The 17,283-nt window shown below is 37.6% G+C and overlaps 1 protein-coding gene across 1 annotated transcript in view; it reads left to right on the top strand.

Moving 5' to 3' along the window:
* The window catches only part of OXCT1 (3-oxoacid CoA-transferase 1), an 89,572-nt gene that overhangs the window by 47,346 nt on the left and 24,943 nt on the right, over positions 1 to 17,283 (top strand). Inside the window, exons 8-13 of the mRNA XM_066987599.1 lie at positions 1,194 to 1,297; positions 3,982 to 4,093; positions 4,595 to 4,689; positions 5,221 to 5,269; positions 8,625 to 8,697; positions 9,454 to 9,529. Of these exons, the coding sequence (XP_066843700.1) occupies positions 1,194 to 1,297; positions 3,982 to 4,093; positions 4,595 to 4,689; positions 5,221 to 5,269; positions 8,625 to 8,697; positions 9,454 to 9,529 (509 nt within the window). The remainder of the gene's footprint in view (positions 1 to 1,193; positions 1,298 to 3,981; positions 4,094 to 4,594; positions 4,690 to 5,220; positions 5,270 to 8,624; positions 8,698 to 9,453; positions 9,530 to 17,283) is intronic.

Genomic DNA, 17,283 nt, shown 5'->3' with positions numbered 1-17,283 from the left:
TCTCCCTCTGCTGCTTTTATGGTGGATTTGTTTTTGTGTGTTTATTGCCACACTGCTTGGCACAGTAGGGAAGTAGTTGTCTACCAGATGTGCTATAGATTTTATTATTGATCACATTATGCAGTAACAGTAGGATGTTAAATTGAATTTTAAGTTCTTTAATGTTGCTTCTCTGGTGATGGCTGCCGAAAGATGTAACCCTACTGATACGTCACACCCAGGGTCTTGTTTTGGAATTCTTGGACTTCTTTCAGATATTCCTGAAAGCTTAATTAGCTTCTGATGGCAACGGAAGACAGGTTGGAAGCTATTTAATTTCCTTTCAAGTAGATTATTTGAGATGTTATCTTAGATCCATTGCTTCAACATCATAAATTTTCTCTGTGGTTTGATGAAGGTAGAGTCCCATCGCAGTGTCTGTCTTGTGAGTTTTGTGACAGGATGAGATGTGCTCTATGCACCTGAGATTTTCCAGGAAAAGCACCAGGAATGGCTCAGGCTGTGTGCTGCAGGTGTGAGGCTGTATCAGGGTCTCCAGTTAGAGCACCCTGAACTCAGACAAAGCTGGAAAGGAAAACCCCAGTCTGTTTCTCCAATTAGATCACATTTTAAATGTACCATGTGTGCATTGGTATCATTCCATGCTGAATCTCTGTTTCACAAACTATAGAAACTTCTAGCTCTTTGAATCTTTCTTGCAGTTAATTATTACATTTCAAATTTTTCTAATTTTTTTTTTGAGTACACTGTGGAGAAACCTCAAGCCAGCTTCTGTGTTTGTATCCTTTAAATCCATGCTTCTTCTTTGTATTCTGACTTTTGTTGCCAGCTTATTGTTTCCTCCTGTTTGGATGTAAACTAGTTGTAGATACAGACAACTCTGATGTAACTTGACATGGCATAATTCTTCATGGTGGTTGTACAAATTGTGCTGCAAAAAAAATCAACCACGTCCAATATGTATAGAGAAATATCCTTTGAAAGAAGTCTACTGTTTGCTGTGTATGAAAGAAGAGGAAAGATAAACATCAAAAATAGCCTAGTTTAAAGGGAATATCTGTTTTGTCCCATTTCTTAGTTTTCTTCAGTGGTTTGATCCGCTGTATATTTAACTGAAATTTAACTGCTAATGAATTCTCTTATTTAATATTGTTTGTAAATATTTTCATTTTCTCTTTTCTCTTTGTAGGTAGAAGAAATTGTTGATATAGGAGCATTTGCCCCAGAAGACATTCATGTTCCCAAAATCTATGTTGATCGCCTGATACAGGGAGAGAAGTTTGAGAAGAGAATCGAAGTAAGTAGCTCAGCTTCATGGTCATGACTTATCTCACCTTGGGTTGTATTTTAGAATTTACAGCGTTCTTGCTGTAGCCACTAAGTTGTAGCAGTGAAAACCTGTCAAGCCTAGGTACTGGAGCTTAGGTAGGTGCTTAGTAGGTAGATGGGGGTCTGAGAATTGAGTTTTGTGTTTCATGTCTCAGCCTCTTGGGTTCAATCCCTAAATAAGCTAGAACAACTGCCTGTGGGCCTTGATGACTTTATTGCAGTTGAAAATTTTATGATGGAAAATCCTTTTTCATTCTCCTTCCTTTTCCCAGTTCTCCATCTGTAGACAAAAGGGGAACACCAAGACTTGACAATAAGATACTTTTTTTTCTACTGGGAAGCTTTTGACGTGGTAGGGCCATTCTCAGCCCCTTCCATGCCTCACAGTGAATTACATTACATTGCAGAGGTCCCAGAACCTTTCTTTCCTTTTCACTAACTGGGAACTTTTCTAGCCATTGGCGTTTCTGCATAAAAGATATCAGTAGTTATTACAGATTGCAGCAATAATATTCAAACACTGAAAACTTCCAAGAAAATGACCATTATGTAATTGTTCTTTGTTTCCTTGGCTTTGCCTCATTCAAGCTATGTCCCTCCATTCATTCTGGTGATGTGACAGTGCTCTTCAAGTGCAATTAAAAATTACGTATTTCTCCAGTGTCTCCATAGCCTGAAGATGGGAATTATTCAGTGTCTTATTAGAAGAGCTGGTGGAGGGTGAGATACATGACACAACCACAACAAAGAAACATCTGACAAAAAAAAAAAGGTGCAGAAAGGAATTGTAATAATTAAACTTTTATTATTAAACTGAAGTCAAAAAGTCCTACAAAGTCATACAAGGCCTTTTCTCTAAGTAAGCTTGTTTAGGTTAACATTAAAACATGCTTTTTTGTTGTTACATCTGCTCATTCTGCAAAAGCATGTTCCATGTTGTTCAGTATTTGACTGGAAAGAGAAGTATCAAACCTCTCTTCCATTTTTCTTCGGGTATGTTGTGTTAGACTGCTCTGTTTCGTCCTTTTGAATTGATACACTATTGTAGAGTTTAAAAGCTTTTAACTTGCATGGGAGAAATCCATTTTGTATTTAATAAAATTCTGTTCTGATCACAGTTTGGCATTAGATAAAGAGGTGATTCTCTTCCAAGGAGAGACCTTTATACGAAGTACATAAGCTGCTTGATTTTCTTTGACTTGTCTGTGTAAGGGAGGATGGACACCTAGTCAACTGTCTCCTTTCCTATATGCTTAAGAAAAAAAGAAAATGAGAAAGAAAAATGCTACTGTAAACTACACAGCAAAGTTGTAACAGTGATTAATTTTGTTTGTGCTTTGTTTGTGTTTCTTTGTAATTCTGGCAGTGCTCTTTAGTAGAAGTACAGGAAGAAAATGGCAGATTTATGTATTCATCCATAAAAGATAATCCATAAAAGATTAAGAATGAGAGATTAGGAAGTGTCTGTCTGTATGAAAGCATTGAGTATAAGTGCTAAGAGGGAGGAAGAGGAATAAAGAGCAGCAAGCCTCTTGTAATTCTTACTGGTAGTGGTTCCTGCCTAATTGAGCTCAGGCTTGTTCCCTCTGTTAGGGACTCTGTCTGTGTCATACTTTCTACCCAACCTTCTGTTTGCTGGAGGAAAATCCTTGGTGATTGTTCCTAATTTTTCCATAACACAATTGTGAAGCAATTCTAGGAAAAATAGTTGAGTCATAAAATAAAGTCAACAGGAACTTCAAGAGGACTAATACTGTTCCTGACTGCCCAAGAGGAGACTGACTTCCAATATAGTGGAAAAAAACGATGCAAAAATTCTCTTGTGCTGATGAAAAGGAACAGATGATAATTTTGCCAGATTTGTCAGTTATGTCTTAGTGAGGAGAGAATGTGAGGACACAGTGGGTACAGGATGTGATGTTGTCCAGATCAGCCTTATACCCGCGGGGGACATGCATGAAGAACAGAATTTATGTAAAGAAATACCTACAGAAAGGATCGTACAAAATTCTTGAATGCTGGGCATTTTCACATATATGTGATTTTGAAAGCATCGATTTAAGGCCAGGAAATTTCAGGAAAAAACTTCAGACAGATTTATGCAAGGTTGTGTTGACTTATTTCTGAAAATGTATTTGCCTAACTCCCGTTATCTTTACATGACTGGCAATTGTCTGTCTTATGCATGTAAATCCAGAGTAGCACCATTGAACTGAATGAGTGCAGAAAGAGAGCAGTATTTGAATTTTAGGCTGACATTTAAAAAAAAGGTCTGTTTAGGTATCTCTGGGGCAAGGAATCTCAAACTTGCTGGTAGTTGCACTAATGCTTGGTGCCTTCTTTCACTCTTATTCTTCTTAACTAGTTGCATCTATGTATCGCATATCTTGACTATATAGACAAAGTAAGCAATGTAGACAACAAAATAACATTTTGCTCTAAAGCTATCATTGGGGCTATCTGATGACTCTATTGGCTTGGGTAAGATTGAATAGATAGACAAAACATCATTCTTTGTAAGAGATGGATAAATAACATTATTCTTAGATGAAGTATCTCAGTGCAATCACAGATCAGGCTTTTGTGTCTTGAGAAGCAAGAATCTGGATGCTAATTTTTGCTTATGGTTATTTTTTTGTTCTTGTTTTGCAGCGCTTATCAATCCGAAAACCTGAAGACTCAAAAGCCAAACAAAAACAAGGAGACAATGTGAGGGAGAGGATCATCAGAAGGGCTGCTTTAGAGTTTGAGGATGGCATGTATGGTATCCTCCGCCTGTGCTATAGGTTAAAATGACGACTTGATAGACTAGTACTGCAGCTGTTTTTGTTTAATGAAAGTTAATTAACATGCTCTTTATTTGTCTTTCTGAGAGCCTGGAATTCTTGCATTTTAATAACACTCTGTTGAAATAGATGGGATGTTAAAGCATAGGATACCTGGAGTCTTTATTCAGGCATATCTACAGAGCTTGTTGGCAGTTGAATGTTTCATAAGAATTTGTTTTAAAAGTTACCTACGTTAGCAATGGAGCTTCACTGGACTGTTTTTTTGTTTGTTTGTTTTTATTTAGTATGTTGACACAATGCGGTTATTCCAAATGACAAAATAATTCAGCACAAGTGTGAGGCATCCTGCTAAAAAATGAAGTGTTTGTGAAGACAATAGTTCTAATGGTAGTCCAATAATAATTTAATTTACTTTTTTTAATTTACTAGTTTACAGTAAGTATATTCCTGTTTGCACCTTGACCGATTTTTGTCAGCTAATCTGGGTATTGGAATCCCACTGTTGGCCAGTAACTTCATCAGTCCAGACATAACTGTTCACTTACAGAGTGAAAACGGAGTCCTGGGTTTGGTAAGGATTTATCATAGTCCCTTATCAGCAATACTTACTTTGCTGTGCCGCTAGGTTCTATTCCCCCCTGCTGCCCCCATCCTGTTTTACTAGTTTTACTAGAAATCATATTCAAGCACGTGCAATATTGCATGGTGATAAAACTTGAAGGGAATACTATTTTTGCTGTGGTAAAGCTTTATCATATTACACTTTTTTTTTTTACACATATTACACTTGAATACCTCTTTCTGAAAAATGTCTGTCAGTTTGGTTAGGAAAAAAAAACGCACAACAACGACAGCAAAAAAACCACTCTGGCTATTTAATGATTCTAACAGCCTCTAAACAATATATCCGTCAGTCTTGATACATCAGTTGATGTAAATTTTGTCTTGTATCATCACGGATAGTATTGTGCTGAAGAGGAAAAAAATGGATGTTTGTGATGATCTGTTTTCTGCAATAAGCATTAGAAATAATAAAGCAGTCATGAATTGTATCTCAAAGGTGTTATAATATAAAGCTGACATATGTCTGTGTTATTGTCAGGGTCCTTATCCACTTGAAAGTGAAGTAGATCCAGACCTGATTAATGCAGGTAAAATCTTTTAAATCAATTTAATATATCGAAAATGATTCTTCGTTGTTAATTTAGAATTTTTCTTTCGATTTGGCATTTGAACAGAGTCCAGGTTTATTTACTTATAAATATTAACATATTTGGCTTGGTTTAGTCTTTGAAATGAAGGTTGGCTTTGATCAATAGAGATATTTAATATTCTAGTTAGAGAGCTTATGCTTTTGTTCATTTTAGTAGCTGCTGAAGGGAGCTCTTTTCCAGGCCAGTCAGTAAAGAGTACAATTTTCCTTTTCAGAAGTGAGGTTGTTTAGTGGAGCTTTTACATGAATATGGATATTTTTTTCCCTGTTCCTTTTAGTGTTCTTCTAGAAAATGTTTTTCAATGATTTATGGGTGGGACATGTTTTTAAAGATTCTGTAAGTAGTGTCCTGGCTTCTTCCTGTACAGTGAATTGTGTACATGATACCCGATTGTATGTTTGGGGAGGGAGCCGTAGCCAGGGCTGCGGGAAGGAGCTTGCTGAGGGGTCAGGCATGCTGGAGGGCTGCTTTCCCTTTGCTGGGGGTGGAGTGTAGGTCCCAGGTTCTGAAGTGAAAGCAGGGATGGGGAGGCACACAACAGAGCAGCAGGTCTGGGACTGCTCTGTCTGGAGGAATGTTCCTTTACCCACATGTATCACCTGCTATGGCTCCTCTGTATTTCTCCATCTGAGCTTCACACTGCTGCCTGCTGTTTTGGGGCATTTCACCTCAGAAGCAGCCATAAAATGCAAAAATACAAACTCGTTATGGTTTAGTGCATCTGTCTGTGATCTCTGTTGTCTTAATTGGAAGTTGTACTCACATCTCTTCTCTATTTCTACAGAAGACTAAACCTATATATTGCATTCTGACAAACTCAAGTAGGCCTTATATATTCTTATATGACACCTTATGAATTCTCATTGATTCTAATGATACAGAATATAGACCCATAGCTGACAAGCTTAGCCTTACTTTAAGTCTCTCCATCTCTTTCTGTACACATGTATATATGTGTGTGTGTATATATATATATATCTGTAGAAAGCACCCTTCTCTGTCTCCATTAGCTTGTCCAATTAAATTCTGAATTTAATTTAATATCATGGTACAGTCCAGCAATTGTTCACTGACTTGAAACATTTGCTACCTGGCTTAACTAATTGATACCGTTATCACATTGCTATGTTATTTCTCCTGTTGCTGTACTATGTTTTAAATAAGGAGCTATTTAAGGCCATCTTCTGATTTGACATTAAAAATTATTAAGGAATTGAGTCCAGTGTTTCAACTGTCAAGATACACTTTATGAAGAAAAATATCAGGGGCACATGGAAGCTGACTTAATGATTGAAGTTATTTTGAGGGTTTAAATAAATATTGAAGGTGTCATTGTAAGGAAAAAAAATATTTAGATAAAAATATTTATCATAAAAGGTAAAATAATATAGACCCTTATTAGAACTTAATGATAATTTCTAATATGAGTGCATTAGAAATGAACACAGTAACAGAGTGATAATGGGGGAAAAAAAAGCCAAGAACTTGATAAAGACTGAAAAAATATTCTGCTTTTATATGGACATCAAGATGATCTTGTTTATGACAAATATTTTTGAAGAGAGAATCTTGCAGGTAGCATAAAACATCAGAATGCAACATGGAAATCAGATTGTTCTGGTATTGGTAATTTAATGTTAAGCTCCTTAACATCTTTCTCTGAAGCTGCGATAGACGGAACACAAGATTAGGTGAATCTCTGCTCAGTCACCAAAACTGTTATTGGTATCATTGCTGAAACATGCAGAACTGTTAAACCCCACTGACACTTAGTTGGATTAAGACCACTCTAGGTGCTTTTCAGCCAAATTTATAAAAACATTTGGAAAAAAAATAGAACCTAAATTACAAAGGAGTAAGATTTAATTCTGTTCTTGTTGATAGCCTGAAAAGTAGCAGTACCAGCCCCAAATTCCATGTTTTCAAAACAAACTCAAGGTTGGACTCTTGCCATTTTTTTATCATTTTTCATGCATTTTTCTGAAATAAATTTTGTTGTTTGTTCCATTTTCTGAATGTCTCAGTTAGAGACAGGTTATCTTGACAGTAATTTCAAGGTAGATTCTGTCCGCCTTTCAGCAGACATGTTTACAAGCACTGACTTCTTGAAAGCATTTTCAAGAACTGGGTAATATGGTGTTCTTGCTACATTGTTCTTTGGCCCTCAGCCTTTTTCTTCTCAGCCCTGTCTTAGCTTGTCTCTTTTTCCTGAGGTTCTCACTCCATGCAGCTTACAGGCTGCATCATCTCTCCCATTCCCTGAGTGCCTTGTAGGGAAGGACATTTCAGGCAGTCTCACAGCTGCTCTGGGTGTTTGCATGATGAATTCTTGTGATCTGACTGCAAGCTTGCTTGTATAACCTTAATTCTATTTTTTCTATCAAAATTTTATTTCCTCACAATATCTTGGTGTATATTATACACCAGTTGAACTCAGTTAATTATAACAGGTAACTTAGATCTCGGTTTCAACTTTCCTACAGTGTTTCCTGCCCCTTTCCCATCCTTTTTGTTTCCTTTTTGTCTTCTTTTTCCCTGTTTTCTGGAAACTGTTTAATGATTTCTCTTCCCTGCTGTTGTTATCTAACTTTATCTTCTCAATGTCGTCTGGTGCTTAAGTCTGTTTTTTCTCTAAAATTTCTCATGCTTGGTGGATAATTCTATCCACAGCTGTGTTTCTTTTGACTTTCCATGGGCACACTAAATACATGGTTGATCTTCAGACTGATTCAAAGTACTGGCAGGAGAGTAAAGAGAGGGCTCTGGACAGAGTCAAAATAAAACGTTTCCAAGTATGCTCCATTGCTTAACCCAGGAACAGTGAAACACACAGAAGCCCTTTTTCTTTTGCACTTAAAGCAAGATTAGACTAGATCATTTGTTTTTCTGTGTTCTACATCATTATCAGTGTAGACTGTGTTGAGCCTGGTCTGCTCATTCTTCTTTGCAACCTCTCTATCTCCTGAAGATGGTCTTTTTTGGTTTTGGAAGAGAGTTACCTCTTGCTTTTTCTGTGGATAGTGCAGAAAGCTGAAGTCCACAGAAATTTCTTAAACTCTTGTCTCAGAGCTGCCTTGCTTGAGACTGCTGGTGGTCAAATAGTGGCCAACCCTGTTATTAAAAACTGTCACAAACTGTTTCCTTGTCCATTATGATTGATTAGGTTTACATTCTTAAGTGTAATCGGGTCCATAGTTGTACAGAATCCAACTTGGTATTCTTGGTTAATAGCTGTAGCTTCTTTTGTCAAAGAGATAAAATATGTACAGACAATATCTTTTTTCTTTTACAGGTAAGGAAACAGTCACTGTTCTTCCTGGTTCTTCTTACTTCTCTAGCGATGAATCATTTGCAATGATAAGAGGGTATGTAACAACACAAACCCTGATCTTTTGAAACATGAAAAGAATAAACTTAGTCAGTGGCTGAACTCGTTAGTAATTCTTTGAAATGTGGTTAACATTTAACAGTCTGCAAAATGATCATGGACTTAATCAGTGATGGTTTATAGAGTATTAGGTCTAGCTATTGGAAATTGAAAAACACTAACAGATACCATAGTGATGTTTGTGTCTACCACCACCTGGCCATATATAAACACATTTATAACTAGGTTTTAACAACTACTTTTTGGTCATTTCCAAGTATCTAATCTGTGCTTGCACACTGTGTATTCTCTTTGTTCAGCTTGCAACTATGATCCTCGTTCCTCCTCCCTAATGGAAATTCACCATCTGCACCTGTTTTTTGTTTGTTTTTCGGGAAGGAGGCTGGATGCAAACAAACACTAAATCCTAATGGCTCTGAAAGATAATGAGTGCATGTAAATATGTGAAGGAGTGTACTTAAAAGTATGAGTTCAGAGCTGATTGTCTGTGCATGCAATTAACCAAAACCAGACAGAAACAATAACATTTCTGAGGCTCAGTAAGCAGGCAGGAAAATTTGCAGGAGTCATGTATCTAGAAGAAAACAAAAACCTATGAGTGACAAAATGGTTGCTAAGTCTGTGGTATACCATTTTAAAAGTGATGCAAGGAGAATGTGGAAAAAAAATGTGAAGTGTTGTGGGCTGTTATTGAATGTGATATGCTAATAACAGACTTTCCTTCTCTTGCCAGAGGCCATGTTGATCTGACGATGCTTGGAGCTATGCAGGTGTCTAAGTATGGTGACCTTGCCAACTGGATGATTCCTGTAAGTAGACGTTTGTATAACTGACAGTGCACCATATTTAGGATAATATAAATATATTTGTAACTGAGAGTCAGGAAAAGGAGAAAAGGCTTGAAGCAAAAGCAGCGTTGAGAAGATGGGTCAGGGCAGTCTGAAGTAGAAATACAGACTGGGAGAAGAAGTCGTTGAGAGGAGCCCTGAGGAGAAGGTCTTGGGAGTATTGGTTGATGAGAGGCTCAGCGTGAACTGTGCCTGCAGCCCAGAAAGCCAACTGTATCCTGGCCTGCATAAAAAAATCGTGGTCAGCAGGTTGAGGGAGGTGATTCTCCCCATCTACTCTGCTCTTGCAAGACCCCACCTGGAATCCTGCATTGAGCTCTGGGGTCCCCAGTATAAGAAGAAAATGGGCCTATTAGAGTGAGTCCAGAGGAAGGCCATGAGCATGTTAGTGGAGGGCTGGAGCACCTCTTCTGTGAAGAGAGGCTGAGACAGTTAAAGTTGTTCTGTCTGGAGAAGAAAAGGCTCCAGGGAGGCCTTACAGTGGCCTTCCAATACCAAAAAAGGCCTACAAGAAAGCTGGGGAGGGATTTTTTGCAAGGGCATGTAGTGATGGGACAAGGAATAATGGTTTTAAGCCAAAAGAGGGTAGATTTAGATTGGATATAAGGAAGAAATTCTTTACTCAGAGGGTGGTGAGGCACTGGCACAGGTTGCCCAGAGAAGCTGTGGATGCCCCAACCCTGGAAGTGTCCAAGGCCAGTTTGGATGGGGCTTTGGGCAAACTGGTTTGGTGGGTGGTATCCCTGCCCATGGCAGGGGGGCTGGAACTAAATGATCTGTAAGGTCCCTTCCAACCCAAGCCATTCTATGGTTCTAAAAAAAATAATAATAGAGGACATGCAACCTTGAGGTTAACTGTTTTCCTTAGATACCGCTGTCACCAAGCAGTAAAATATAAGAAGTCAGCCCTCTAAAGTTATGTTGGTGCTAAGTATTGTGAAAAACTAAACTTGATTTATGTAAGCTGGCTTTTTCTTCGTTTTGGGTCTATGCCTTTAAAAAGTCAAATTTTTCAGCTGAGGCATGATGCTTTTTCTTGAGAGAGCAACAACTCTTGTATAGTTGTAACTGAAGAAAAACCTTTAAGGAAGGTGTGAAATAGTATGGAGCTCATCGTATAATGATAGAAAATAGCCTGCATTATTTTTCTTGGTATTCTTGTCAGTCTCAGCGTTACCATTTTGAATACACCTAGAAGGAAATAACTCATACTTGTGCAAATAGTTCTGCAGGTTTCAAACACAAAAATATAAGCCAGTCTCATTATTATTTAAGCAACTGATAACATTAATCCATTATTTGAACACACTTTAGATTTTAACATCAGATAACATATCTGTTTTTCATATCATTTACAAGTTGGATATTTTCAATGGCTTTCAATACGGTACTATTTTTATCAGAATTACCTTGGGGGGGGGGAACACTTGTAGCCTGGTTTGTGGTATTTAGAGGTACTCTCGTAGGCGCAGTTTAATATTTTTTTAATCTCTCTATATTTTTATTTCAATTGTCAGATAAATTCTTGCTTCTATTCAGCTATGTTGCCTTAGACAGACATTCTCCATATGCTTTTGCATAAAAAAATCACTATATTTACATGTCCCTATACTTGTATATTCAAGATTACTTAAGTCTTGAGATTTTCTTCTTTCCCAGTCCTTTGGTCCTGCAAAAGCTGTGTTAAATGTTCCTGCACCTGGTAAAGCCTTCTTTTTTCTCAAGGTATTTCTGAAAGGCCTATTAGAAAGCAGAAAGGTGGTGGGCTAAATTTTAGGTAGGAAGGATTGGTTTTTTTTTTTGCTTTTTCATTGCTTTTGTAAATTGAAGAGTCTAGAGAAGCATTCTTCAAAATATCCAAGTGAAAAAATAGTAAATGATCCCCACTCTATAATATTCCTAGGAAATAAGCAAAAATGCATGTGATAGCCAATAAGTTGAAATGTTCGGGGGAAAAAAAATCTTACTGATTCATCAGTAGACAGTTTTTTCATTCAAAAAAAAAAAAAGCTTTTAATTTCAACTGACCAAATTGATATCTCAGGATATTAAATTTCACACAGTTGCATCTATGCTGAATCTAAAAGCTATTAACTAGAATGTTTATTCTTGAAAAGAGTTATCATGACCAGGAGCAATTCACCACTTGCTTTGTTGATTTCTTTCATTTTACTTTTTCTGTTTTATGTCCCCACCCCACCCCCACCCCCCCCAAAAAAAACCCTACTGTGCTACATTTCCAGTTTTATTTTTATTTTGACCTCATCTCCCATTGGCTTTTGTTAGGCTTTTCCTGGTATGTTCTAAAACTGCTTACTAAGCAGTATTCTGGGTTGATAAATTACAAGTATTTATACTTCATACAACAAAATATGTTTTGACATTGCTTAAATATTAAATCCAAAATATTTTTTTGCACAGGGCAAAAAATCTCTTCAAAATAAAGCTGTTAATTTTTTTCCAGAAATACTTTACCACAATATTTAGTTTACTGTCCAAAGCTTCTTTGATTCCTGTCAGCATCAGTTTCCAAAGATAAGTCATAATTGGAGACTATCAGAATTGTTTCTGGGCATCAGTAGAAGAGTGTTTTGCATTAGCAGAAGAGATTCATTTACAAACATGTTTCCTGAAACGTTGAAACATTAGGTTGCATTCTAAGTTTTTCTCAAGACCGTGCAGACTTGTGTATTCTTTCCTTTAATGCTTTGTTCTCCAGATTATTCTGACTTGAGATTTTGTATCCATAATGAGGGCATTATTTATTTTTCATATCTGGCATTGCTTATGAAGATGTGTCTCCATTCCGTTCAGGTTTAGGCTTCCCTCAGATTTGTGAAAAAACCTGCTTTCAAAGTTGGGAAGTGTGAAATAAAACTTTGGGTAGCTTTCTTTTTTTTTTTTTTTTTTGTTACTTTTGAGGTGTACCTTTTTACCATCATACGCCATGTGGACCACTGTGACTTTTTTGCTGTCCTCATTTGGCAGTTGTATTTAACGTGGACTGTCTGCAAAGTGAGTTTGTATTTACTTGTGAGTAAATACGTTTGACACTTCCTATATATCCAGTCAGAAGCCTTTCCAGTCAGCAAACATGTTTCCTTTGGTTACTTTATTTTGAGATCCATTGGTAAGGTAATTCTTAATCTGCTTTACTGTGCTATTAGTATCCTACAGTACAAGTTTTTAAATTTTACATTTTTAAATATTGTACATCTCGAGACAGATGGAAATACTTTTATCTCTCATATTACTTATCACGATGACCAAATTACACTAGCAGCTGTTGGGAGAGAAGGCGTTAACTGGATGGGATTAATCAATGTAGGCATTCAGGTCTCCCTACTTCTCTTGTAAATGTGATAAGTTATACTCGATTGATTAGAGTGAGATGAACCTATTTTTAGTCACAAGATTTGTGTGGGGTGATACAAAGATCAAAGATGGACTTCACTAACAGCGTAAGACTTCCTTAAGCTGTATTTTATTGTATCATTTTTCACTCAGTTTTTCATTTAGGCTTAGTTTAAGTGTGATTTTTTTAGTGTCTTTTTTTTTTTAATATGCTGTAGCCTTTGAGTTCTTGGTTTGATGGTATTTGCTATAATTTTGAAGGCAAGTAAGAACTCTAAATTTCATGTTTTGAATATGTGCTATCATGAAACTATCCTTTCTGTCCCACACTCGAGCTCTGGTAGATGCTTGTTATGTATTTACTTGCACTTGTTATTAGGAACTGAACTAGGAAGGCTCATTGCAATAATTACAGCCCTTTCATATCTGCCAGTTTCTAATGGTGAGGAAAGCCCTGTGACTAAAGGAAGACTGAGAATATTCTGAGCATGTGTAATAAACAGTGGTGTTTACTAGGTTACTTCCTAAAGAAGTTACTTCCTAAACCAGCATTTATCGAGAGATTTGTTGCATTAAACAAGACTTAACGCCTTCTTCTCTTCCTCCCTTTGATATTTCTCAGTCTAATGAGAGGGTTTCTGGGGAGGGAAGGAGAAGAAGGTGGCAAATTTCTGAGGAGCCCCTGGGAACAAAGTGCAGCTAGAATAGGGTGTCCAAGAGAGGTGGAAGAGGAATGCTGAGGACATGGCTGTGGAGCAGAGCAGACATACCAGACCAGATGGGAGCCATGTCTGCTGGGAGCTACTGGTTGGAGCCGTGCTTCACGTAATGGATGAAGGACATAGTATCTGGCTTTTGTGTTTCTCTCAAGCTACTGCCAGAAATTGCTGCAAGCAGAAATTACTGCATCTTTGCAGAGTAGCAGCATGGGCTGTTGCAGTCCAGACTTCCATACCAGCATCTTAAAAGTTGTGGTATTCTCCCCGCCCATATTTGCTTTACCTGTAGTTCCTTTCTACCTGTGTGTGGTGGTTTTACTGTGCTAGGCAGCTGAGCACCACAACCGCTCTCTCACTCCCTCTCCTTAGATGAGGAGGGGAAGAAGTAAAGGAAAGAACAACTCACGGGTTGAGATAAGGATGATTTAATTAAAGGAAAAAAAAGAAATAATTATTAAGGAAAGATTATTATTAACTAAACAATTTAACTAAACAATTAACAATTTAACTAAAGGGGAAAAAAAGTAAAAGGCAAAAGGGAGAGGGGAAGGGGAAAACTAAACAAAACAAGTAAAGGCTATGTGGAAGTGCAGAGGAAAGAAATTACTCTTTACTTCCCACAAATGAGCGATGCTTGACCATGTCCTTGAAGCAGGGCCTCAGTGCACGTAGCTGGTGTTCGGGAGGAGGACAGACGTTTTCACGAGAGCCCACCCCTCCCCTCTTCCTCCTTTTTCCACCTTTTATTGCTGAGTGTGACATCATATGGTATGGAATATCCCTTTGGTTGGTTTAGGTCAGCTGCCCTAGTGATACTTCTTTTCTCACATTTTTGCCCACCCCTAGGGGGATTAGAGAGAGTCCTGATGCTGTGCCAGCACTGCTCAGCAGCAGACACAACACTGGTGTGATACCATTGCTGTTTTAGCTACGAATGCAGAGCACAGCACTGTATGGGCTGCTGCAGGGAAAGTTAACATCCCAGCCAGACCCAGTACACTGTGACTTTATGGGACCCTCCTGCTAGAAGGGTTTTATGGGAATTGCTGCCACCTCTCCAGTGGCTACACCTTGCCAAGCAGTACTGCTTTTTTTTTTCCACAGCCTTTTTGATGGAAGTTGTATAACACTAATTGGCACTTTGACATGTATTAGAGGCTAAGCACAGGTTACCAGAACTTCTGAAATGTTGCCCTGTGACACCAGAAGTTCTGTTTTATCATTATTAATTATGAGTATTAATGTGCATTTCAGTACATTTCCTAGCCATTACACACCATTAATAATATAACTACTTGTATTGCTGACATGGTTCACCACCAGAAAACTGTAGTACTACAGCTGGAGAAGCCCTGCAGCTAGTTCGAATATGAGAGTAAAATGAATGAAATTTCTGTGACATCACATTTCCTGAGGCAGAAATGTACTACAGATGAAAGGGAGGAGTATCACTATAAAGCTCATCATTCATGAGAGGGTAACATACTCTTGGCTGAAGGACGCAGGAAGGGCTGAGGTACTCAGCATCTTTGCCTTAGGCTTTAGTGTCATGGTCTCTATGCCTGGTGGTAGAATTTGGGGGAAGGTAAGTAGTACTCGTTGTAGAAGATAACTGGTCAAGTACACATATACCAGTCCGTGGGGCTGGATGGGATACATCCGATGGTGCCAAGGAAACTGGCAGCTCCTGAACTGTCAGGCTCAAAGGACAATATTCAGCTGCTCAGTTAACAAACAGCAGCCTTAGGGATGATGCTGGGACTGATACTATTTTACATCTCTACTCCTTGCAGACAATATAGACCAAATACAATTTTGAGCAAGAAAATTAACTCTAGCTTTGTATATTACTCTGCTGGAGTATAAAATTCATATTTTGATAGCTAAGGTAATGCAGTTAAGGGGCTGAACAAGAAGACAATGTAATTTGTTCAAGGTAGCTCAGTTTGGTTACATAAACATGGTTCATTCTTGGAGAAAATGAATAAATCATCCTTTAATTTAGAAACAGGAGCCTTAATTTTAATGCTCAGATTTGGAGTATCCAAACTTAAAGGATTAAAGAGTTGATAATGAAATAAATCAAATTGAAAGAAAAAGTATGCAAAAATTTTAAACTTTATCAAAGACAACTTTCTGAAAAGAAGATATGAGGAAACCCAATTCAAATTTAGTAATAAATCGTTTAATTTGCTAGCTGTAGAGGTCAGTATATGCTAAGACACTAGGAATGTAATTTCGTATGTTGTTGGTATGTGGGTTTGCTTGTTTTTACAGGGCTACAGAGTGTATCTTTTGCAAAGTTTTATACTATATTGTTTGGGAGAACTGCACATTCATATGTATACTACATAGTATAAGGGGAACTGCGTGTTTGTTGATAGAAACTTTCATTTTAAAATGAAAGTACACTGTGGCAGAGGGCAGCTGAGTATGTGATTGCAGGAGTGAAGGTTTGTTTTGTTTTTAAGTTACTATTTTTAGTATCTAATATGCTATTTTTAGCATCTAATCTAAAAGCAGAGGGCTCCACAACAAGAGCTTTTCTGGCTTGAAATGTTCATTGTTAATGGTGGGAGAAAAAAAAACAAGTATCCTTGGAAGCCTAAGAGCACTGTAGGCTCTTCTCTAAGGAGCCCTATTGCAGCCTGTTTGCCTCTTTCTTTGAATAGGAGAGCTGTTGAACAAACTTTGTCTTCATTTTGAATCCAAAGACACTGTCTGGTAACTGTCTGTTGCACAGCGTGCAATCAAACTGTGTTCTGTTCTAAGTTGTACAACATGTTGTTGTAAGAAAATTTATGAGAAATATTTTTACAGTTATTGTTTATAAAATGAATAAAGCACTACCAATTAGATAAATTCTGTATAAATAGAAAATATGCAGATTAATTAGGCTTAGTGACTATGGCTGTCTCTGAGTGCTAATCTGACTTCAATGTCTAGGACATGACTGAATAGAGCATATGCAACAGCAATTTAACAGAGAGGAAGGACAGGACCTGTAGTTACCTAGATTTTCCCTTCAAATCTAAGTTTCAGCGAGATATTATTTTAATATGAAGTTAGTTTTAGATACTAGTTTTTCATGGACACCTGTCTTGGAATGAAGAAGACTACAGTAGTATATCAGTTTATAGTTTCTCTCGCATAAGCATGTGCCTGGAAGCCCTGGAGAGCCCTCCAGACTGTGGCATGAAATTACTGCCATTGGAAGACTCCTGGAGCCTCAAAGGAGAAAGCGTGTGTTAGCTCTACTTCTTCTTCCACCTTTCTGAGGGCATTTTCTGTCCAATTTGTTTGTGTTTATTCCCCTTCCGCAGACAGCATAATGGAGGGAATATAGGAGCTCACTGTTGGTATTTTATTCATATTCTCTCCTACATTTTCAATGTGGGAAGTGTCAGCTATGTGTTAGGCATCTGTATAATGAGAGCAGCTGAAGAAATTTTGCTTGTCTCAAAAATATGAGCATATGTCAAAAGGCTTTTGATCTGTGGTTAGTAGTAACAATTGTGACTGCTGTGTGGAACCGTGACTTTCAGGTGAGACTAGTATTATGTTGACAGTAATATTTAATTATTGCACAGTATGCTGCGTGCTTGGGGAATGGAATGCAAACGTAAATGGAAGGTTTAACTG

This window comes from Anser cygnoides, chromosome Z (genome assembly GCF_040182565.1).
Source record: "Anser cygnoides isolate HZ-2024a breed goose chromosome Z, Taihu_goose_T2T_genome, whole genome shotgun sequence".
Classification (NCBI taxonomy): domain Eukaryota; kingdom Metazoa; phylum Chordata; class Aves; order Anseriformes; family Anatidae; genus Anser; species Anser cygnoides.
The sequence above is the reverse complement of the archived record's forward strand: the minus strand, read 5'-3'. Positions and strand labels throughout refer to the sequence as shown.